This window comes from Camelus dromedarius, chromosome 31 (assembly GCF_036321535.1).
Source record: "Camelus dromedarius isolate mCamDro1 chromosome 31, mCamDro1.pat, whole genome shotgun sequence".
Taxonomy (NCBI): Eukaryota; Metazoa; Chordata; class Mammalia; order Artiodactyla; family Camelidae; genus Camelus; species Camelus dromedarius.
In genome coordinates this window covers 10,392,483-10,416,251 of record NC_087466.1, presented here as the reverse complement: position 1 = coordinate 10,416,251, position 23,769 = coordinate 10,392,483, and the positions used below count along the sequence as shown (strand labels likewise).

Here is a 23,769-nt window from a genome sequence, read left to right as displayed (position 1 = left end):
AAGGATGGAGGATCTGCAGCAGAGACCGACCACCAGGAGGTGAGCTGCTCTGACTCTGACTGCAGGCAGGCGTGGCCGTTTGGCACGCAGCTTGGCCGCCTGGCCACAGGTCACGGGTTGCTCAAGTCGGTGTGATACTCCGCACGTGGTGCCTGCCCATCGAGGGGCAGGCGGAGGTGGGATGGGGGTGCCCAGGGCAGGACGCCAGCCCAGGTTCCCGCTCCTCTGTGGGAGCCCAGGCACCTACTGTGCAGCCAGATGCAGCTTCCTACTGATTCACTGGACATAGCTCCGGCGAAGTTGTCCCCTTGGTGGACCTCAGACTTTCTGACTGTAAAGTGGAGCTAACTGTAGCTTTCCCAGGGGAGAGGTGGGAGAATCAAAGGTGTGCCAGGCACCCGAACAGTCGGTGTTTAGCGAAGGCCGTTTCTCTTGCACGCTGTCCCAGGTTGTACCTACTGCCTCCTCCCAAAGGCGCAGGAAGTCATGCTGGGCCTTATCTGTGTTGAAATGGGGGTGAGGGCGGGCTGTCCAGGAAGGAAGGGGTCCCTGGGCAAAGGGCCTGGCCCCAGCCCGCGGGGAGGAGCAGCCCGTATCTGCATTCCCCTTGGCTGCTGACACTCTGCCCTTGGAGGTGGCAGCCTTCTGAATGCTCAATTAACGTGACACTAATTAGCTGGTGGCACCAGCAGAATCCCTAATGAGGCCGCCCAGGATAGGGCAGGGGAAGGCGGCTGGGCCGGGGCAGACACAGCTGTGCTCTGGCCTCTGCTGGGAGGGAGGGGGGGACGTTCAGGGTGGTTGTCAGCCCCCCAGACCTGCCTCCAGCCCCAGCCCTCTGCCCGGTGGCAGCCCCAGGGCCTTTGAGGTCAAACCCCAGTGTGAATGCAGGTGCCCTGGTTACTAGCCAGGGGACCTCAGGGGAGTGACCACAGCTCCCTGGCCTCCATTTCTCCTAAGGGGACAGAGTGAGGATTAAATGAGAAGATGCATGTCAGAAGGCCTGGTACACAGTGGTGCTCAGATAAAGCATGGCTGCCTCCCTTCCAGCTCTTTCTGGGCCTGACTAAGCAGTGCAGGGCAGTGGTTATCATTGGGCGCTGCACAAAGGATCCCCTCTCTCATTCTCTAGGCGTGTGTGTGTGCACATGTGTGCAAACTCACACATGCTCCGACACTGAGGGTCACACCTGTGAGCCACAATATTCGGGGACATCCGCACATGCAAAGACTGGCAGGTTCTCACAAGCACACGTACCTGTATCCACATCCTCCTTCCGCACCTGAGCCCCTGCTGGAGCTGGAGTGGCCGAGGTGTCCCTCCCTGTAGGTGGGGCTGGGAGTCCTTCCATCCGGCCCCAGCCTGACCTTCCTGCCCCTCTGCTTCCCCCACCTGCTCCCTGACTGGGCTCTGTGTTTGGGAGCCCACTCCTCTCTCTCTCCCTGGACCGGGCCCCCTGCCACGTTCACCTGTGTTTCCATCTCGCCCCGCCGCATTGCTGCCCGACCCTCTGTCTTTGCCCTCGGGAACTGCTGCCTCATCTCTCTGTCCTTTTGTCCACTTACTCACTCCTTTCTCCGTCCACATCTGTGTGGTCTGACTCACCACCCCTGCCCTCCCCCTCAGTCTCGCCCCCTCACCCCCCGGCCACCCCGGCTCCCTGCTACTGGTCCATAATAAATGCTACAGACACCCTCTCTCAACTCTGGGCCTGTCTTGACTTATTGATGGTATGTTTTGCCGAGTTTCTAATTTTAACGTGGTCCAACTCGTGTTTTCCTCTATTTGTGCTTTTCCCCCCTCCTTGGGGTTTGCAAGTCCTTCCTATGGTGAGAAGGACGTTCTCAGTCATTTTCTTCAAAGAATGCTATCATTCTCCTTTCCATGGTATTAGTTTCTTCTTCTGCCTAGAATTCCTGTTGGTGTATGGTACTGGGTAAGGCGCCAAGGTCATTTATTCCACACAGGTAACCAGTTGTCCCAGCACCACACGTCAGTCCCCTGTGGTCAAGGCGCGCCTTGTCCAAGGTAGCGCTGGCTGGTGTGTGGATGGATTTCTAGATGCTCTGCTCCATCCCTGGTCCTCTCTTTCCCTTTGCTGACCCCACTGCCTCAGCCCTAAGCCACGGCAGTGCGGCCCTCTCCCCTACCCTCATACTTCTTTGCTAAAAGCACCCTGGCCATTCTTGGTCCTTTGTTCTTTCCTTATCAGCTTCCAAGTCAGGTTTTCAAGTGATATACAGGGTGGCCATGAAGAGGCTGGACTGGATTTTTTCTATATTTGATTTCTGTCCTTGCACATGACTGTGTCTAAGTTTGTTTAAAGACGATCACTGAATAAACTTGTATTTTCTCCACAGAGGTCATTTACCTCTTGTCAACTTCTTTTAGGTCCCTTAATAAATTGTAATAGTATCACAACTTAGATAAAGTGGACAATTCCTAGACAGATACAAACTACCAAAACTGACTTAAAAAGAAATAGAAAATCTGAACAGATCTATAACAAATGAAGAAATTGAATTAGCGACCAAAACGCTACTCACAAAGAAGAGCCCGGGCTCAGATGGCTTCACTGGTGAATTCTACCAAACATTTAAGGAAAAATTGATGCCATTTTTTCCCCCACAGACTCTTCTAAAAAAGAGACCAGGAGGCCAGTATTACCTTAATGCCAAAATCAGACAAAGACATCATAAAATAACCATAGACTAATATCCCTTATGAATATACAGTCAACCCTCTGTATGCACGGGTTCTGCATCCACAGATTCAACCAACTGCAGATTGAAAATACGTATTTTTTAAATCGAGAAAGTTCCAAAAAGCAAAACCTGAATTTGCTGTGTGCCAGCAACTATTTTCATAGCATTTATATCAGACTTACAACCATCTACATATCATTTACATAGCATTTACATTGTTTTGGGTATTAGAAGTAATCTAGAGATGACCTAAAGTATACAAGAGGACGTCCATAGGTTATATGCAAAAATTATGCCATTTTATGTAAGAGATTTGAGCATCTGTGGGTTTTTCTTTCTGTAGGGAGTCCTGGAACTAATCCCCTGCAGGTATCAAGGGGTGAATGTACATGCAAAAATCACTTTGAAAAAAAAAAACCAAAAACTAGCAAGCTGAATCCGGCAACATATAAAAAGCATTATACACCATGACGAAGTGGGGCTTATCCTAGGAATGCAAGGTTGGTTTAACATCCCAAACTCAATTACATAATACACCATAGAGACAGAATAAAGGACAACTACCATGTGATCATCTCAGTAAATGCAAAAAAGCATCTGATAGAATCCAAGATCTCTTCATGATAAAACACTCAAGAAACTAGAAGAGAGCCTTCTCAACCTGATAAACAGTATTTAGGAAAAATCCATGGATTACATCATATTTAATGGTAAAAGACCAAATGCTTTCCCTCTAAAATCAGAAACATTGTGCTGAAGATTTTAGCCAGGACAAATAGACAAGAAAAAGAGTTAAAAGTCGCTCACATTAAAAAGCAAGAAGTAAAACTTTCTATTCATAGATGACATAATCTTGCACACAGAAAATCCTATGAAATTACTAAAAAAAAAAAACTTACTAGAATAAAAAGTTCAGCAAGTTTGCAGGATACAAGATCAAATAATACTTAGAAGCAAATTTGACAAAAGAGCAAAATTTATAATCTGACAAAAAACAAAACATGGTTGAAAGAAAATTAAGAAGATTTAAATAAGTGGAAAGACATCACACATTCAAGGGTTGGAGGACTTAACATCAAGATGGTGTGATTCCCTAAACTGGTCTGTAGATCCAACACAGTCCCTGTCAAAATCCCAGAATGACTTCTTTGCAGCAACGGACAAGCTGATCCTAAAATTCATGAGACCCAGAAGAGCCAAAACAACTTTGAAAAAGAAGGACCAAGTTGGAGGATTCACAATTTCTGATTCAGGACTTAACTCCAAAGCTACAGTAATCATGACAGTGTGTTGCTGGCATAAGGACAGACATGAAGATCAATTGAACATAATGAAGAATCCAGAAGTCACCTTTCCGGTCAACTGATTTTTGCCAAGGGTGCCAAAACAATTGAGTAAGGAAGGTCTCTTCAACAGATGGTGCCGGAACAAGATACCCACATGCAAAAGAATGAAGTTGGACCCTTCCTCACCCCATATACAAAAAGTAACTTATAATGGATCACAGACTGGAACGTAAGAGCTAAGACTAGAAAACTCTTAAAACGGTAAGAGTAAATTTTCATGACCCAGTGTTAAGCAAAGCCTTCTTAGATACAACACCAAAAGCACAAGCGACAACAGAAATTTTCACTTCATCAACATTAAAGTCTTTTGTACTTCGAAGGACACTGTGAAGAAAATGAAAAAAGCAACCCCGGAATGGGAGGAAATATCTGTGAATCATGAAATCTGAAAAGGGACCTATATCTAGAATACATATAAAGAATGTTTACAATGGAATAAAAAGACAACTCAAAAAATGGGCAAACGAGCAAAATAGATATTTCTTCAAAGAAGATATACCAAGGCCTATAAGCACACAAAAAGATGCTCGACATCCTTGGCCATTAGGGAAATGCAGATCAAAACCACAGTGAGAGTCCACTTTCATACCCATTAGGATGGCTGGAATCAAAAAGACAGATGCTAACAAGTTTTGGTAAGATGTGAAGAAACTGGAACCCTCATACACTGCCGGTGGGCATGTCAAATGGTACAGCTGCTGCGGAAACCAGTTTGGCAGTGCCTCAAAAAAAAGCAAGCATCGAATTTCCAGGTGACCCGTCAGTTACACTCCCTGGTATAGACGCCAGAGAAACGAAAACATTCGCCCACACAGAGGCTTGTACGCGAATGTTCATAGCAGCGTTATTTGTAATTGCCAGAAATGTGGAAAAGGCCCAGGTGTCCATTGGCTGGTAAATGGATAAATAATACGCAGCGTGTCCATACCATGGAATGCCGTTTGGTAATAACAAGGAATGAAGTTCTGACACCTGCTACGACATGGATGAACCTTGAAGACATTGTACAAAGTAAAAATGCCAGGCACACAAGGCCACGTAGTGTATGATTCCATTTATATGAAATGTCCGAAATAGGCAAACCTAGAGAGACAGAAAGTAGTTTAGTGGTTGCCTAGGGCTATGGGGGGGCCGAAGGGTAGATGGGGAGTGACTGCTGTTGGGCTTTCTTTTGGGGATGATGAGACAATGGTCTGGAATTTGTTACTGGTGATGGTTGGATGACTCTGAATTTATGCTAAAAAGTATTCACTCTGAATGGGTGAACTGTATAGTACCTGTTACCATACACTGAAAACTGTTTCCAAAAAAAAAACCACTTAATAGTACCTCTTTGTAAAACATAAGTTTCCAACTCTTTGTTACAGGTATGGAGCCTGCAAACCACCACCCACAGGCCAACTCCGGCGTGCAGCCTGCTTTTGTAAGTAAAGTTTTATTGGCACACAGCCGCGCACACTCATCTCCGCGTGTCTGGGGGAGATTCTGCACCACAGTGAGGTCGTATGGCCCTGCGAGGCCCCGGATATCGGAGCTTCACAAACAAAGTCTGCCCACTTGTGCTGGGGAGGAATGAAACTGCATTTGTATGTTGATGTTCTGTCTACAGATCTGGCTGCATTCTTGTTCTCTTGGGGTTTCTGTGCAGGGAGTTTTACTCCTTTCTAATCCATCAAGCTTGTTACTGAGCTGGCCAGGACCTCGGTGCAGTGCGGAAGGGCAGTGATGTGGGTCTTTGTCCTCCCCAGCTGTTACCAGCTCTTGGGTGGATTGTGGTTGGGTTCTCTGTAGCAGATGAAGGAGGTGGCTGGCTGTTCTAGTTGGTTAAGAGCTTATTTTTTCATTCATTCAATCGTAAAAGGGGGCTGACAGCGTCCGGCCCTCTCCCGGCCATCACCCCCCAAGCCTCTGTCCTTTCCTGGGCTTGGTTCCACAGTGGGGGTGGCCCCGGACCAACCCTCTTATCCCCAGGGCTGCGCTCGGCAACAGCCACGTAATTGAATCTGCTGCGCGGCCAGTGGTGGGTTTTTAATTTTATTGGAATTTTAAATTGCTTTGTTTCTTCCGTATTTTATTAATGTCAGTGGAAGCAGCTGCAGGAATGCTCAGGGCGCTAGGGCTCGCGGGGGCAGTGGCGCCAGCCTTTGGGGTCAGGGGTGTTGGGAGAGGAGGGGTGGGAGCTGGGGAGAAGGGCTGCTCCCTGATCTTCTTGGGTTTGCAAGCCCTTCAAAGCTCCATCAGTGAAGATGGGAGAGACAGGCTGGGGAACCTCTTGTCCCGTTGTGGGGAAAGGGGGGGGTCCCGCCCTCTGGGGAAGATGCAGGCTAAGGTAAAATAAAGTATTTGAATCTGATGGATCAGACCAAGAATCGGAGGACCAGACCGAGGCAGAGAGGCTACATCCCTTACCCGAGGTCTGGCAGAGAGAGGCTGAAAGCTCACACCAGGCTCCCGGAGATGCTGCCTCCGCCCCTCCCTCCTTGAATGACAGGTCCCTGGGTGTCCCCTATCCCCCACACCATCCAAGCCCCAGTGGTGCCTCTCTGGGGCCCTCTGCCTGGCCAGAACTTTGAGCAGCGCGTGACTCAAAGTTCATGTATCAAAACCATGATGAGAAAGTCAAATATTTATTAGAGGGACGGCTCTGAGCAGCTGAGAAAAACAGGCTTCTGTCCCAGGGGTGGGCGGGTCCTGTTTGGGACCCAGGGACTCTAGCCAGCTGGGAGCAGCCTAAGATCTTAGGCCTGAGGTAGGGAAGGGGGAATGGACTTCCCCCACCCCCACATCTTTTTTTCCTTTTTTCTCAGGGTCACTTTCTCCGGTCAGCTGAAACAGGCTACAACAGCCAGCTGCCAGGGTTCCTGGACCCGCAGCTGCCCAGCCCCCCACCCCCACCGGCTTCTCCACCTGCCTGACCTCTAGTCCCAGAGAGGTGGACTGTAGCCATTTCCGGTTCGCTGGCCGTGTTCTGGGTGCTTGTGGCAGCCAGTCCTCGCACAGCCCTGTGTAGTCAGGCTGCTCTGATCCCATTTCACAGGAAGAAGAGGGAGCGGGGCTCAGGCTGGGCTACGTCTCCCTATCGGGTTTTGACATTATCATCACAGATGGTCAGAGCTGGATGACTTCTTCGGTCCATCAGATCTGACCTCTCGCTTTACAGAAAGGCGAACACAGGCCCCGAGAGGCCGACTGACTCATCTAAGGTCATGCTACACGTGGCCCAGGCAAGACCTTTCTCCCTCAGTGAGAAACGCTGCACAGCCCAAGATCTGGTCACGCAGCTCAGGCCAGTCCTTCCTGTCCCTGTTCTGCCTAGGGGCCACAGGGACAAGAGGGTCAGCCCAGGCCTGGATGCCCAGGAGTCTTGTCCAGGCCTTGACCGGGCAGCAGAGCGCCCAATTCAATTTGCTTATCTCCCTTCCTGCCTCCCTCTTTCCTGTGCTCTTTAATTACGCAGAGTCGGTGTCTTTTTCAATAAGTGCAAAGATGTCAAAGGGTCCGAGCGGGCAGGGGAAGCAAGACATCCTTGGTGGTCCTCCGCGTTCTCTGATTCCAGCCTTGGAGCAGGAGGTAAGGACCAGCCCCAGTCATCCCCCAGCCAGCTGGCTGAGAGGGCAAGGCAGGAAACCCTGGCAGCTGGACAGGAGCAGTCAGAGGTTAACATGCACAGATCCTTTGAGCCAGCAAGTCCATCCTGGAAGAGGTTTTTTTGTGTTTTTTTTTTTTTTGCACAGATCTACATACATGTACAAAGATACTGTTCGTAAGAGCAAGAGACTAGAAACAACCTAAATGCCCATCACAGGGGGACGGTTAAAAAGGTCATCTGTATCTGTACAGTAGAATACAATGAGGGCACGCTTTCTGTCAGGTGGGGAAAAACCTCCAAGATACATTGTTAAGGTAAAAAGGCTCAGAAGCATGTCTGGGTGGAAATGTTTACGTGAAAGGTATTTACTGCCCCTTCACACACGCATGCATTTTTCAGGAGGGTATTTAAGAAGCTGCTCGTGCTGGTTTCCTCTGGGAAGGAGAGTTATTTTTCACTGTAAATTCTTATGCCTTCTGAATTATGTGCCATGGACAATCTATTCAGTGAAGTAGCTAATTTTATAAAAGAGAACGTGTTCTCCCTGGAGGCCATGTAAAGGAGGGTTAGGGAGCTGTGCATGAAAAAACGTTTTTCCTTGAAACTGAAGGCCCTTCCAGATTCTCCATCATTGTTCTGTTTTTGATGAGGCAGACAAATGCATCTCTGAAAGGACACCATCAGAGGACCTTCAGTTCTGAGGATGTTGATACAACATCCTAGGTCCCTCTTCTCTTTCTGGAAATACCCTCCAGAGGCCAAGTAATCAAAACTGAACAGCACAGGACCTAGCCCAAATATATAAGAGAAAGAAAGGCAAAACATAAGTAATGATTGGCAAAAAAATATTTTCCATCAGAAAAATATGGGCACAGAAGAGGTCAAGATTCTGGCCAACTACTTCAGTATGAAAGAAAACGCAGTAAGCAATTGTTTCTATAAAGCAAAAATGCAAAGCAGAGATACAAGAATAGGAGAAAAAGAAAAAATAAATGGAATGAGCAGGGAAGGGGAGAAAGAAGGCAGAGAAAACAAGGTGAAAAAGAAATAGGGAGGTAGAAAGGGGTAATTGGAAGAGGGTACGTAGGGGAAATGGGCAAAAGACAGCCAATCTCTGCTTAGCTAGAGTCCCCCCGAAGAAGGAAACTGAAATAATACAAGCCTTGGATCTGCCTGTCGAAAGGCACGGACTGTTCCAGGAAAAATAGACTCTGAACGGTCAACCTCAAGACACAGGCTAGTACCAGTAATGACACGAAAGATGTGGAAAGATCAAAATGAAATATAAAGGAGGAAGAATCAGGCTTCAGCTTCTCCATGGCAACATTCAACATCAGGAAAGAAGAGAACAAGGTCTACAAAAAATCCTCAAGGAAACAAAGTGACCCAGGGATGATTTTTTTGGCTCACTCAAGTAGAAAGTCAACAGACCATTCTAAACGTGTGAGAATTCCAGGTGTGTCATCCACAGGAGGCCTTAAGACGCAGACTAGAGGGCAACTTCTGCTTTATTTTTCCATCATCTGAAGAGCTGGTGGTGAGCACGGACCCTGTTCATCTAGGAGACCGAGGTGGGAACAGCTGTGGGGCTGCGGGGCTGTACCCAGATGCTAACATTACAAGCCCAGGGAATAGAGTGATGGTGTCACTTGGAAGAGGGGGGATGGGGAAAGTGGGGGACAGCAGGATGAGTACACAGATGTCTTCATTTTTAACAGCTGGGATCAAAAGATACTTAAAGCTGATGTCAGGTAACAGAGGTTTAAGAGGATGCCATGAATCAGAGAAAATGTAGAGAGAAAAAGGAAATACACTAATTTCATCATTTTGTTCATCTTAGGGAAAGTAATAGATACTGTTCCAAAAAAATAGGGAATTAGGGGACTCTTTAATGTGCCCAGAACAAGGATACCAGACTTCCCTATAATTAGTAGGTACACAAAGCAGAGAACACAGATCATACAGGGAAAGACTTTTCAAAGCAATAAAAACAAAGCACGGAATGATTGAACCAAGACCAGACATCTGTTCTATCAATAAATGTAAGTGGGCTAAACTCTCCTATTAAAAAAAAATTTTAAAGGCATTCAGATTGGATCACAAAGCTTAATTCAACTATATTATATGAGTCACATCTAAACAAAGTAATTCAGAAAGGTTGAAATAAAAGGATTGGCAAAGGTTTCAAGAAAAATATGAATTACAGCATCTTAATAGGCGGTTACCATCTTAATAGATAACATGGAATCCAGGCCAAAAACTATTAAATGCAGCAAAGAAGAATGGAATTCACTATGCATATTTAAGGTATTAATATCTATGTGTTAGATAACATTGCATCACCATTCATAAGGCCAAAGCCTTAGGTGCCACAAGGAGAGAGAGACTGGAACACATTAGCATGCGGCATGGAATTCATTCCTCTACTCATGACAGCTAAGTTAAAGGTATGTAAGACCTAACTAATGTAATTAATGGGGTAGATATAATTGGTAAACACCAACCTCTGAATCCTGAAAACAGAGCCACATCTTTTCACATCCTCATAAAAAAGTCACAAAACTCAAAAACAACCGTAGATTACACTGCAAAGAAAACTTCACTGAAGTCCAAAAAAGTAGAAATCATAACATTATGTGATTATAATGCAACAGCACTAGAAATAACAAAACACAAAAGCACCTTACTACCTGGGTGGGTAGATGGAACTCAAATGAGCCCGAAGTCAAATCAAAGCCAAAAGTATGACATATTTAGAAGATACTGCTAATAAAACTACATATCAGAACCAACAGGATACTGCTAAAGCAGTACTCAGAGAATTCATAGTCTTAATTTTTCCTTTTTTTCTTGTTTATCAGTATCAAGATTGCAGCCTCTAACTCAAGAAAAAAAATTTTTAAAGGAAAGCAGAAGGAAGATTTTAATAAAGGTAAATGCATAAATTGATGGATTAGGAAGGATAATTACTAATAAATGGATCCCATAGATGGTTCTTTGGGAAAGAGGGATACATAACTTGTTAGCTAACTCATCAATAAGAAATAAGGGCATGGGAAGCACAAAATGTACAGTAAAAGAAACAAGGGTGAGAACAATTTAAAAATTTATTTTGTGCAGCCTCATGCAAGTGAAGTTGAAAATCTGGATAAAATGGGTACTTTTCAGAGGGGAGGGTATAGCTCAAGTGGTAGAGCGTGTGCTTAGTCAGCATGCGTGAGGTCCTGGGTTCAATCCTCCTCTAAGAATAAATAAATAAATAAAGAATAAAGCTGATTACCTCCCCCGACCAAAACAAAAATGGATACTTTTCTAAAAGAACAATTTACAAACATCATTCAAGAAGCAGGACAATTGGATCAGTTATTACAGAAGGAATAGAGAACATTTATCTAAGGGCTATTTACTCATCCCAAATAAATGCTGAGCCCAGACTGTTTCACGGAGGAGCAACCAATCTTTAAAGAAAAGATAATCCGTTTCTACTTAAGCTGTCATAAAGCCCAGAGAATGAAGGGAAAGCCTCCATTGTCCTTATGAAGCAAGTGTTAACAGTGATCACAAAACCCAACAAAAACTGTTCCAAAAAGAGAAAACTGAAGACTCAAAAAATCTAATCCCACAGTGCGTTATAACAAAGTATTTACCATGACCAAGTGGGAACCAACTGGGAATGCAAGGATGGTTCAGTATTGACATCTAGATCATTATTCCTATTAATAGCTCAAAGGAAAAAAACCATATGATCAGTTCCACAGACACTGAAAAATCACTTGGTAAAGTTCAGATTCCATTCTTGATTTCTGAAATTCTTAATGAAACAGGAATAGATAGATACTCATTTAACCTGATAAAATATCTGCCCCTAAACCAGCATTTTGGGTAACGGGGAAAACCTAGAAGTTTTCTCATTAAAGTCAGAGACAACACAAGATTGTCTGTTGTCACCACTATTAATTTTCATTGTTCCAGGGATAGTAGCCAACACTATTAAATAAGACAAATCAAGGTATAAAATGTCCAAAGAAGTAAAATCATCACTTGCAAATGATTTGATGGTATAACTGGAAAACCTAAGAGACTAAACTGAAAAACCATTACAACCAAAGAATTCAGTAAGGTGGCAGGAGTTAACAGCCTTACCTCTATGTATGGAAGAAAAGACTCACCAGGAAAGGTTAACTTTCCAGAGGAAGTAAACTTTAAAAATGTGCAATATCTAAAATGTAAGAAATACTGAAACATTTCTGAGGGACACAGAACGAAAGTCTGAACGAACAGAAAGGCACAGATCATGTCATTGTAGGGAAAGTGATCATCATTAAAATGTCATTTCTTCCTGAATTAATTTATAAATTCTGTGCAATCTTGGTAAAAACCCAAACAGTATGTTGTTCTTAACTAGATAGGGCGATTCCATAGTCCAGACAGAAAACTAATAGACCAGCTAAGGAAATTCTGAGTAAGATGGTGGTAACACGGAGCAAGAAACACCACCAACTGTTAAAATGTATTAAACACAAGCTACAACATGGATGAACCTTGAAAATGTTATGCAAAGGGAGAGAAGCCAGTCCCAGAGGCCACCCACTGTATAAGTCCTTTCTTATCAAAGTCCAAAACAGGGGACTCTATGGAGAAGGAAGGAGGTGGGGGGATGAGGGAGTGAGTGCTGATGGGTAAGGGATTCCTTCTGAGGTGATAAAAATGCTCTTAAATGGGTTGTGGGGAGGGGAGGGGATAGCTCAGTGGTAGATCATGTATGTGCTTAGCATGCACGAGGTCCTGGAATCAATTCCCAGGACCTCCATTAAAAATAAAATTACAATGAGGTGCCACCTCACACCACTCAGAATAGCCATCATCATTCAAAAGCCCATGAATGATAAATGCTGGAGAGGGTGTGGAGAAAAGGGAACTCTCCTACACTGCTGGCGGGAATGTAGTTTGGTGCAGCCAGGAAAACAGTATGGAGATTCCTCAAAAAACTAAAAATAGACCTACTATATGATCCAGCAGTCCCACTCCTGAGCATATATCCAGAGGGAACTCTAATTTGAAAAGATACACACATCCCAGTGTTCCTAGCAGCACTATTTACAACAGCTAAGACATGGAAGCAACCTAAATGTCCGACAGATGACTGAATAAAGAAGCTGTGGTATATTTATATAAGGTACTACTACTCAGCCATACAAAAGAATAAAATAATGCCATTTGCAGCAACATGGATGGACCTAGAGATCGTCATTCTAAGTGAAGTAAGCCAGAAAGAGAAAGAAAACTACCATATGGTATCACTCATATGTGGAATCTTAAAAAAAAAAAAAAAAAAAAAAGACACCATGGACTCATCTACAAAACAGGAACAGACTCGCAGACTTAGTAAACAATCTTATGGTTACTGGGGGAAAGCGGGTGGGAAGGGATAAATCTGGAAGTTTGAGATTTACAAATGTTACCCACTATATATAAAAATAGATTTTTAAAAAGTTTATTCTGTATAGTACAGGAACTATGTTCAATAACTTGTAATAACCTTTAATGAAAAAATATGAAAACAAATATATGTATGTGTATGCATGACTGGGACATTGTGTTCTACACCAGAAATGGACACGTTGTAATTGACTGTACTTCAATTTAACTAACTAACTGACTGTGGTGATGGTTGCAAAATTCTGTAAATACACTAAAAACTACTGAATGTACACTGAGTGGACTGTATGATATGTGAATAATATCTCCATAAAGCCACTGAAAAAAAATTTAATGTATTATACACTACAGTATTAAAACAGTATTGCACTGATATCTGAACACACTTGGAGCCAGACTCTCACACTACATAAATCACCAATCAGAGATCATACATTTAAAAAAAATTAAACCTGAAAAGAACCAGAAGAAACCCTGGGGAAGCCTTTTTTAAAATAAATAATCTCAGCATGAGGAAGGACATTCTAAGTATGACACAAAAATCCGAAGGCCATAAAAGGAAATACTGACAAACTTCACTTCACCAAGAAAATTCCTCCCTGGCAGAAAATGACAAATGACAGTTTGGGGAAAACATCCACAATTCATGATAGACAGAAGTCTAATTCCATCATATACAAAGAGCTCCTACAAATCAATAAGGACAAAGCCCAGTGGGAAAAACAGACCAAGAAGATGAACAGATAAGTCAGTCGAACTGCATGTGTCAAAGTTACAAATGTACCTACCTTTGACCTGGTATTTCCACTTGTGGAACCTGATGCTGTAGTTTTATTCACACCTTTGTGACACAGGCACATGACAAAGTTTGCTGCTGCATTGCTTATAATGGCAACAAGGTGAGTATGGTTCCCCTTAGGGGACTGTTCAAATAAATGATGATCATCCGTGTTATGAAAAACTATACGGCAAAGAAACGAGGAAGCTCTTTAGATGCTGACCTGCAGGATGTACTGCTAAGTGAAAGAGTGAGGTATAGGACAGTGGATAAAGTATGCGTGTACACATGTCTTCGCTGGGATGCATACAACATCTCCTGGGGGGACACACAGGAAGCTGACTATGCTGGCTGCCTCAGCGGGGAGAGGAAGGCTTTTGTCCCTATACCCCTTCATTCCTTTTGAATACTGGACCACGTGAATATATTACCACATCTAAAGAGAAATACATACTAAAGGAAAAAGCAACTGTAAGCACAATGATAAATGCAGCTGACCCTGTACTATAGGAAAGAGGCAATAGGGAAGGGTATAGGACTGTGGTGAACTGGAGATGAGTGTCCCCAGTTCTAACCAATAGCTGCAGTACAGGAGCACGGGCCTGTAACCAAGTCCTCTGATTTGTTTTCAAGAGACACTAGATCCAGATTTTTATACAAACCTCCCTGTTTTTTAATGTTTCTACATATTTAAAAAAATCAGATCAGAGGGTTTGGGGTCCCTGTCCTAGGTGGTAAAGGACAGAGCTCTGGAGGTCACCTAACTCCAGCATCCTAATTTGACACACTGAAAAAGCAAGGCCCAGAGAGGGAAAGAACATGCCCAAGATCACACAGCGACCGAGGCCCCAAGCTGGGGTCCCTTTTAGGACTACAGTTGACCCTTGAACAATGCGGGGCTTAATTCAAGTAGAACTTATAGTTGGCCCTCCGTATCCTCGGTTCCTCCCCATCTGCAGATTCAGCCAACCACAGACCTTGTGGTACTGTAGTTACTCCTGAAAAAAATCTGCATATGAGTGGACCGGCCCAGTTCAAGGGCCAACTGCAGTTGCTGCCCCGTTAGCCTCCTCTCTGTGGACGCAGGAAAATGGTGATGAGAGAGGCAGACGTGGCACGTGATGGGGTCACCGAGGCAGTTCTGGGGTTGGGGCCGTGGTGCTGGCAGGAGTCAGAGAAGGCTGTTGGGGAGGAGGTCAGGCCCAGTAGGAGATGACAAAGGGGATGGGTGCCGCTGTCTGGGAGGGACCCTGGGGAGGCAGCCTAGCATGGGCAAAGGCCTAGGGGAAGACAGGCCGTCCAGAGCAGAGTCGTGGTGGGTGGATGTGCTGGATGCGCTTCCTTGCCTGGGAGCTGCCCTGAAAAGGCCCGAGGCAGGAAGAGCTGTATGTGTCCAGGAGAGTCCCGCGGACTCGAGGGGGCAGAGGGAGGGGCAGGGCAGGGGCCGGGGCCGCACAGAGGGCATGCCACTCACACTTGCGCAGCTCCAGGCTCTTGCTCGGGCAGGCCAGGTGTTGGCCCGGGGCGTTCTGGGTCCTCTGCAGACAGGCCAGCATGGCTGAGCTGGGGGCCCGCGGTGGGGCGCACTCTGCGGCAGGGTCCCTGTGAGGAGGGAAGATGAGGTGCTGGTCACCCAGGGCTGCTCTGTGCCCACCTCCCACCTCCCCACCTGGCCCTGCTCAGTGTTGGGGTCGCCGCCTCCACAGGCCTGCTCAGATCCTCACCCGCTCTGTGCGCCCTCAGCAGGCTGTCTGTCCAGGGCTGGTGGCCTCCAGCTCTTGTAACCACCTGCCAGCTAATCTGTACCAGCCCCGCTCTGGCCCCCACCTTCAGCCTTGAGCTCATCAAGGGCAAAGACCCCATCTGGTCATCTTTGGAACCGACACTGAGGGATGCCTGAGAACTGCCAGGGGGCGAATGAGTGTTTCCATTTATGGCAGTGTTGGTCTGCCCCTTGCCTGGAGACTCTCACAGCCGCCACTGGAGAGGGGATGTCCAGGAGGGCATCCCTGGGGGAGCGAGGGGTGCTCAAACCCTGACCTGTGCTGAGCCTGACTGTGGTCTCAGACTGAGCCCTGAGGCCAGGCCCCAGGAGCCACCAGGGCTCCCCGCCTGAGCTGCCTGCCCTAAACAGAAAGGGCAGGGCCACCCAGGGTACCTCTGCCCTGCCAGGCTGGCGAGAGGCCCTGCACAGGCGACAGCTCAGACTTCCCCGCTTGTGCTTATTCACCCAGATGCACACAGAAACGAGCCTTTTTATCTTCGCAGGACCCACTTTCCTGGGAACCCAGAGCCCCCGAGGGGCAGGGCGACATGGGCAGGGCCTGCTCCGGATGGACAGGGGGAGGGTGGGACGGTTCCTTCCAGGCCCCTCCCTTTGAGAAGGTAAGCCTAGGTGTGCGCTCAACCCTGGGCACTCCTGATGTCCACCCAGCCTGGGGGCGCCCCCCATTCCTGCCCCACCGCCCCCATCCCCAAGGCCTGAGCCGACAAGCTGGGAAAAAAAGGAGAAGAAAGCAGAGGGGAGGGTGTGTTGAAGGGGAAGAAAGGGAAGTTATTTAATACTAAACAGGTGTCTGGAGCCCGGAATTCTGCCGCTTTCTGCTAATAATGAAGTATTCATGAGGAAAAGCCTTTTTTCACTACTTTCTTAAGATACTAATTTCACAACAAGCTCCTTGTTACCGCGCAATTATTCCAATCTTGTATTTCCCCGAGACGGTTGCAGCCTCCTGTCTGTCCTGGACTCCCGGTAAATGAAAGACAATCACGTAACCACCTTTCATTATGCGCTATTTTACTTTCAGCAGAGGTACCCTGAAAGAAATGATTTACTCTGAAAGGGACTTTTATTCAGTTTCAAAACCAATTTTCTCCTATTACTGTCTCAGGAAAAAAAAAAAGAGAGAGCAAGAGAGAAAGTGGGGGGCGGATGGGGGAGGGTCGGTGGTTCTCATGCCCCCTCCCCCGCAATCGCCAGCCTTAACGCAGCCACGCAATGAAAGCTGCGGTATCCACTTCCCAGCTTTGATTTCTGGTAATTTTAAATATGCCATTACAATCAGGCAGAAATTATACAGTTTAAAAAGGGAATGAAGTGGGGCTCATTGCAGGGATAAAGCCCTTGACTGCGGGAACGAGGCACCGCTCCTTGGGGACTTGAGACGTGAGCGGACAGCGGCAGCAGCCTCGCTGGGGCCCTTTGGGACACACCTGCACAGAGGGGGGCAGGTGGCCTCCTTGGACTCCCTGGCCCACCCTGAGTGACGTGCCCCTCCTTGCCCTCTGGCACCCCCTCAGCACATGCGGGCAGGCCACAGACATGCACGAGAATCCTGTGGGTAGGGGCAGGGGACAGTTTTGTATCATTTCCATCATCTACAAACAAGACAGACAAAACAGAGCCCTCTTACTGGTCTTAAAACTTCACTCTGGTCTCAGAATAGCACCTAACCCTCTTTACCTGGCCCTCAAGGCTGCTGTGACCTGCCTCCCACCCACCCCACCCCCACAATCTCTCCTAGCCCTGCCTCACCCAGGCAGCCGCCCACCTCCAAACCTTAGCCTGTGCCCTTCCCTCTGCCTGCAGTGCAGCCACCTGATCCATTTTAACTCTGGCTCCCCTCCTCTGGGCATCCCCGCCTTGCAGCCCTAATCACACGGAGTTGTAATTGCCAATTTTCATGTCTGTCTCTCTCCACTGGACTGTGAGTTTCTCAGGGGCAAGGACCATGTCTTATTTGTCTCTTTCTCCCCAATGCCTGGCAAAGAGTAATCACTTAATAAATAGGTGTTGAATGAATGGCTGAATCAATGAATCAGTTATTGTCAGATGAAGTAACTGAGGCCCAGAGAAGCCAAGTGTCCTGCACAAGGTCACACAGCAAGCTGGAGACAGGACTGAAGCAGGTGCCTAGAACACTCATATCTTCCCGGGACCTCTACCCCTCTCGCCCCTCCGCCCCCTCTGTGCTTGGCAACATCCCATCTGCAGAAAGCCAGCCCCTAAGAGCCCCCACCCTGGCTCATTACATTCCCAGCCGAGGACCATCCGGGGAGCACTGCTCATTTTGAAACCCTATCTGCAAATCAGGCTGTTTATAAGCCCAAGGTCTTTTGTGACTTTAATAAAAAAAAAAAAAAAAAAAAAAAAAGGGGAGGGAGAAGGGAAGTGTCGCAAGCCTCAATGATTAGAATGCTTTGGCACCATCCCTGACACGGGGGCTGATAAGACGCCTTATCTCCGAGGCACCCCTAGGAAAAGGTCCCCTCCACCAGATAACACCCCCAGCTGTCGATATGCCCTTTCATAGCTGAGGATTTAGATAAAGGAAATGTGACAGGGGAGGGGAAAGAAAGGAAGGAACTTTCCAAGTCCAGGAAGAATCCAGTCTGTGCTGCTCGCCTTGGCAGAACAATGCATGGGAGGAGGATGTCTAAAGGCTGTCTTTATATTTATTAAAAGAACAATTGGAATTGAGGCCTTTGGCCCTGCCTGCCTTTTGTCATCTCTCCCAGCCTGTCTGGCTGCAGGGGGTGTCGGGGAGCCACCTCCACCACCCCCAACCCTGCCAGTGGGAACAGGGAGCTTTAAACTTAACAATACACAAGTTGGTGCTAATAATAGCAGTGCACATGTACTGAATGCTCCCTTGGTGCCCTGCCCCACGTGCATCCTGTCCATTATAGCTCACCACGTTCTCCTAGCAGCCTCTGTGGTAGGTTGTTTTTAGCCCCATTTCACAGATTAGGAAATGGTGGCAGAGAGGGGAAGTAATCTGTCCAAGGTCACACAGCTTTTAGGCGGCGGGGCCTGAGAGGTCAAACCCTGCCAGGGCCTGCCCCCTGGGCCCCATGCTGTATGGCCTCCAGCCTGGGCTCCATTGTTGTGGGGGGGCCCGTCAGTCCCCAGATCCCAGACAGCTGGGCAGGAAGGAGCAGAAGCAAGGTCCTGCTTCTCCCCAGAGCCTGAGTCTTTGATTCTCCTCTGGGAGGGGCTGGGATCACAGAGAGGGAGATGAAAGGAGGGCCGGGAGGAAGAGGGGCCCCCAGGAGGCCACTGACTCATCCCATAAACACTCACGGACAACAACGACGCACATGAAGTCCCGAAGTCCACATTAGGCAGAACAATACTGAGGCGGTCAAAGAGGCCCTTTCGAGGTGGCTGTCATTTACCCAGCCGTTCATTCACTCACTCATTCATTCATTCGTGCAGCAAACATGCCCTGAGCATCTTCTGGGGGCCGGCCCCGTGCCATGTGCTGGGAGGACAGAAACCAGCGAGAACATCCTGCCAGAAGAGATTATTCAACCGGGACTGGTCTCCCACTTCCAAGTCCCGCCTGCTGCAAGGGGACTTCCCGGGCCTCTCTCTCCAGGCTCCAGTATTTCTCTGAAGCAGCAGGCGGGCAGGACTTTCCCCCAGGCATCCTGTAGGTCAGCAGTCTGCCCCTCGCCAGGCTGCGCAGGCCCTGGAATGGGTGGAATGCGGGGACGTACTTGGGCTGCAAAACAGGGTGTGACCCGGTGAAGGCCACAGGCGATGCCAACTGCCAGCAACCACCCTCCCCTCCTCCCCAAAGTGGCCCACTCTGGCTTCTGTGGCTCCACTCAAGGCCAAAGACTGGCTGTGGCTTAGAGAAGGTCACGCCAGGCCTTCCCAGCATGCAGCGGGACCAGGAGTTCAGAGTAGAGGGCCGGCCCTGGAGGCTTTAGGGTTGCATCTGCCAAGCAGGGGCCAAGCACGGGGGTTCTGATTGACTGAGTGACCTTAAGGACGTCACAGCCCTTCTCTGAGCCTTGGTTTCCCTCACTGAATCTGGATGGGGAGTGGCCACGCCTCCAAGCTCGGACACAAGGGGACGTGTGACCATGTGGTTTTCAAACACAATCCAGTGCACAAGGTGTGTGCAAGACACAGGCCGAGTCCACACAAAGGTGTTCGAGATGCAGTCTGTCCTTGAGGGATTTGGAATGTTGAGTGGGGACGAGCCAGGAAGCTGGTAACACCCAGCATGTGAAGTGCTGAGTGGACATTCAGGACTGAGTTCCCTAAAAATAGGCGAGGTGATACCTGCTAGGCCCAGGGCCTCACAACCTTCACTGGGAGGGGACAGGAGCCCTCCCCAGCTCTTACGTTCATCCCCCTTGCTGCACTGGAAGCCCGTCCTGGCCCCAGACCCTGCCCCCACATGCAGGGAAGAATTTGAAGTAGGGCCTGGGGAGGGGAATAAGCACTGGATTGCGAGCTTGGGAGAGCTGGGGTTGGGTCCTGGCTGCGTGGCCCTGAGTGGGTCACTTCCCTGGGCCGGTCCCCACTACCACTAGCCAGGCCAACACAAAGCCTTAGAAAGCTCAATGTCCCCTAAACCGCAAGGGGCAGGATTTACCTGCCCTTGGCCAGGACAGAAGGGTGGAGGGACCCTTGCCCAGGAGTGCCATAGGGAATCGGGGTGCACGGCACCCCCCCACCCCGATGACAGGTGGAGCCACTGTCTGTCTCTTTCACTCCTCTGGCTCTATTGCTGTTGCCTTCTCCATCTGCCTCCCTATCCTGGTGCTTTCCTTCTTTCCTGTCTCTTTCTCACTCCCTTCCTAACCCCACTCTCCCCTACCCCTCCCTCCCCACCCCCCCAAACTCTCTCCGCAAGGCAGCCAGAGGAGAAGCCCACCCCAACCCCCGCCTGCCGCTCCCTCCCCCATTCCTGTTCCAAGCCCGAGCCTGAGGCCTTCCAGGGGACCCTGTTAATAATTAAATGTTAATCTAAAAAGCAATTTGAGCTGCGGCTAGGCAGATCTGGTTAGAGATTACATTAGCATGGAGGAGGCGAGGGTAATTTTCTTTAACCCCTCTCCTGATCTCTCAAGCCCGGGAATCTTCAAGTCATACTGGCACTGCTGATTAAACTGGCGCAGGGCTTGGCTGTGGATAAGGGGCCTGTGAAAAGTGATTATTTCCCACCGCCATTTGGGCCGCAGCACCAGAAAGGGGATTTTCACTTTCTTTTTTTAAGGTTGGGGTGAGAAGCGGGCACTGGCCCCTTCAAGAGGAAGCCTCCTCTACTGCCAGGATTACCATCCCCACCCCTGCAGGCCAGAGGTGTCCCTAAAATGCAAATCTAGCCAGAGCAGAACCTGGCTCCCTCTGTTCCTAGGACAGAGACGCTAGCTTCCTGCCCGGGGCACAACACCCTTTCATTTAGTCCTCACTCATAGTTCCTAGCACCTTGTCTGGCCCTGGGAGGGGCACTGGAGCTACAGATGCTAGTAGTGGTCCTGGGCTGAAGAGGAGACCAAGAGAGTGAACCGCCAATCAAATTCTGGATGGCAGGCAGCAGAATCCAGAGACGTGTATCCCTCAAGACATGCTTCTCACTGCCACACTTGCAGGCCTTTGCCCATGCAATCCCTTTGCTTAAAGCCCCTGCAGTTCTACTCAACGTTCAGCTGAAGCTCTGGTTCCTCAAAGGCTTCTTAAAGACATACAAGCTGCCTGATAAATGTTTGATGAATAATTGAATGGAGTGCCCCTGATCCCTCCTCCATGGGTTCACAGTGCCCATGTACAGTAGACCCTCAGGAAACCATCTCCTGAAGGAAGGATGGGCAAGAGGCTGGCCCAGGGAGTCGGGGAAGGAGAGGCTCAGGAAATAATCCGACTGGGACACAGGGCTGAGGTCTGGGGTGGCCAGCTGTCCTGGGGCCCTTCAGCACCACGGCCAGCTCCCAGGGCAAGCGCCCTGGAGAAAGAGGTGGGGTGGAACCCGGGAGCCTAAAGATGTCAGTTGCCATGGAAACTACCTTGAGGTTATCTGCCCTGAGCAGCACTCCAACCTCTAGAGGCCACATAACAAATTAAGCACCTACTGTGTGCCAGGTCCTGTGCTAGATACTGAGGCAGATACTGGGGAAAAGATGTGTACATCAGAGGGGCAATTACAAGGCAGGGTGACAAGTGGTATACCCTTGATGGGGACACCCTACCTAGCCTGGGGGTGTCAAGAAAGCGACAGCCCTGCTGCCTCATAAACAGGGTGACAGTGCTGTGTGGCAGGCTTTAGAACCAGAGGTCTGTGCTTTGTCCCTTAACTAAATCCCAGCTTTATCCCTTAACTCTGTGGCCTTGGGCAAATGCCTCTATCTTTCTCAGCCTCAGTTTCTGTGTCTGAAAAAGGGGTTAATTCTTTACCACAGCTTAGTACAAACAAAGTGCGGGGTCCCAGTAGTAACTCCCTAAATGGTAGCTATTATTAGTACCATTTATGATTATTATCAACAGGTAAGTAGGAAATATTCAAGTGAAGAAGGCAGGAGGAGGGGGTCCCAAGCAGAGAACTACACAGGGAAGCATATGGAGGTCATCTGTGCCAGGCGAGGCAGGGTCACCAGGACAGAGGGGACAGGGTCCCCCAAACCTCAAGGTGGGGAGATGCACTTCCTGTGGACCAGTGCTGGTTTAGGGCAGGGAGAGGCTAAGAGGCTCTGGGTGCATGAATAGGTGGGGGGCTCATGAAGGGTCAAAAGCCACCCCCTCTAGGGATGGGGTGACATGAGCAGTCACTGCCACCAGCAATAGACCTGGCTGGCCCTCTCCAAGAGCCCCCCACCACAATACCTGGGGAGTGAAGGATGGGGTGCTCATTCTCATGCAAGTGAACCTTCAGGAAACCCTAGCTAGGAGAGCAAAGCCTCCTAAACTCAGAACCCTCTACCCAGCACTCTTCTCTGAGAGCCAGAACCCAAGGCGGGACGTCTGGGCAGGGTCTGATCCCACAAGTCACTTATTCCTCTCCTAGTTCTGGCCTTGGCTCTTTAATGACAAGTGGCCGTCACCTTCAAGCAAAGGATGTGGGGTGGGAGCTGGGGAGGGGAGAGTGAAGCCAGGAATCAATTCCAAATGTCATCAGTGCTATGATGCTATAATGGGGGCTGGGGAAAGCCAGCAGAAAGGCCCCAACCTAGTATTTCTGGAGGAGGTCATGGGACCTTCCAGGAGGAGCAGTATGTTACCAGATGACTCCAGGGATAACAGGTCTGGGAGAAGAAACATTGTGCGCAGAAGGCATAGGGAAGGCTAGCTGTAGAGCCAGGAAGGGCCAGGGGTGCCCAGTCCGCCTCTTGCCTACTTCCCCTGCACGCCCCCAGGGCCCTGCATCCACACAGTTCAGGGTTAACCTAGTGACGGGGAAGGAGAAAATCTAATACTCAGAGCAATAATAGGAGCTAGTTGTTATTTTTAGTGTTCCCCATGGGCTCAGCACTTTACCGACATCACCTCATTTAACCCACCCCGGGCCTGGGAGAAAAAGAAAGAAAGGACCGCTGTGGTCTATGGACCTGTGAGGAAACAGAAGCCCAAGACGGGAAGAGGCTGTCCAGGGCTGCAGGAGCCAGGTGGAAGGCATGCGCGTGGGCCAGAAGGGCTTGAGGATTAGACCCTGGGGCGGGGAGGGGGAGAACGGAGAAAGACTGGGTCCTGGCAGGATGGGCCAGGAGTGCTTGGGAGAGAAAAGCCTGTGTGGGGGGCGGGGTGGAGCGGCTGGTGGGGGATAAAAGTGGCTGGTGAGGGCTAGTCTTTAAGCCAAGGATCAACAGATGCTTCTGGGGGTCAGGCTGGGGCAGAAATGAGTGGAGTCTTCCGGGCAGGGCTGGGGAAACAGGACAGGGCACCTCAGCCCATCAAGAGCACAAACATAGATGTATTAACCCTGAAAAGCAAGCCCCACGCCTCTGTAGGCCAGGTGAGCGGGGCTGGAGATGCAGTGTCCCTAAGCCCTTCTCTGATGGCGGAGCTCCCTCTGTGTCATCTGGCCACGGGACACCACGGTCTTAGCGCTGCGGTGCAGGGGCCAGACCACCTGGGCTCAAATCCCAGCTGTGCCACAGCCTGGCTGTGTGATTATCTCTGG

General features: G+C 48.7%; 1 protein-coding gene across 6 annotated transcripts in view; it reads right to left on the bottom strand.

The window, feature by feature from the left end:
• FAM222A (family with sequence similarity 222 member A) overlaps window positions 1-23,769 on the bottom strand; it is a 140,757-nt gene that overhangs the window by 11,018 nt on the left and 105,970 nt on the right. For 4 of the 6 annotated variants that reach the window (XM_064481147.1, XM_064481148.1, XM_064481149.1 and 1 more), the window contains one exon: window positions 15,333-15,460. The exons of 1 other annotated variant lie outside the window; for it this stretch is intronic. In XM_064481147.1, the coding sequence (XP_064337217.1) occupies window positions 15,333-15,414 (82 nt within the window). In that variant the 5' untranslated portion in view covers window positions 15,415-15,460. Of the gene's footprint in view, window positions 1-15,332; window positions 15,461-16,543; window positions 17,336-23,769 lie in introns of those variants that run through there. One more of the 6 variants, XM_031442896.2, reaches the window with a different exon arrangement.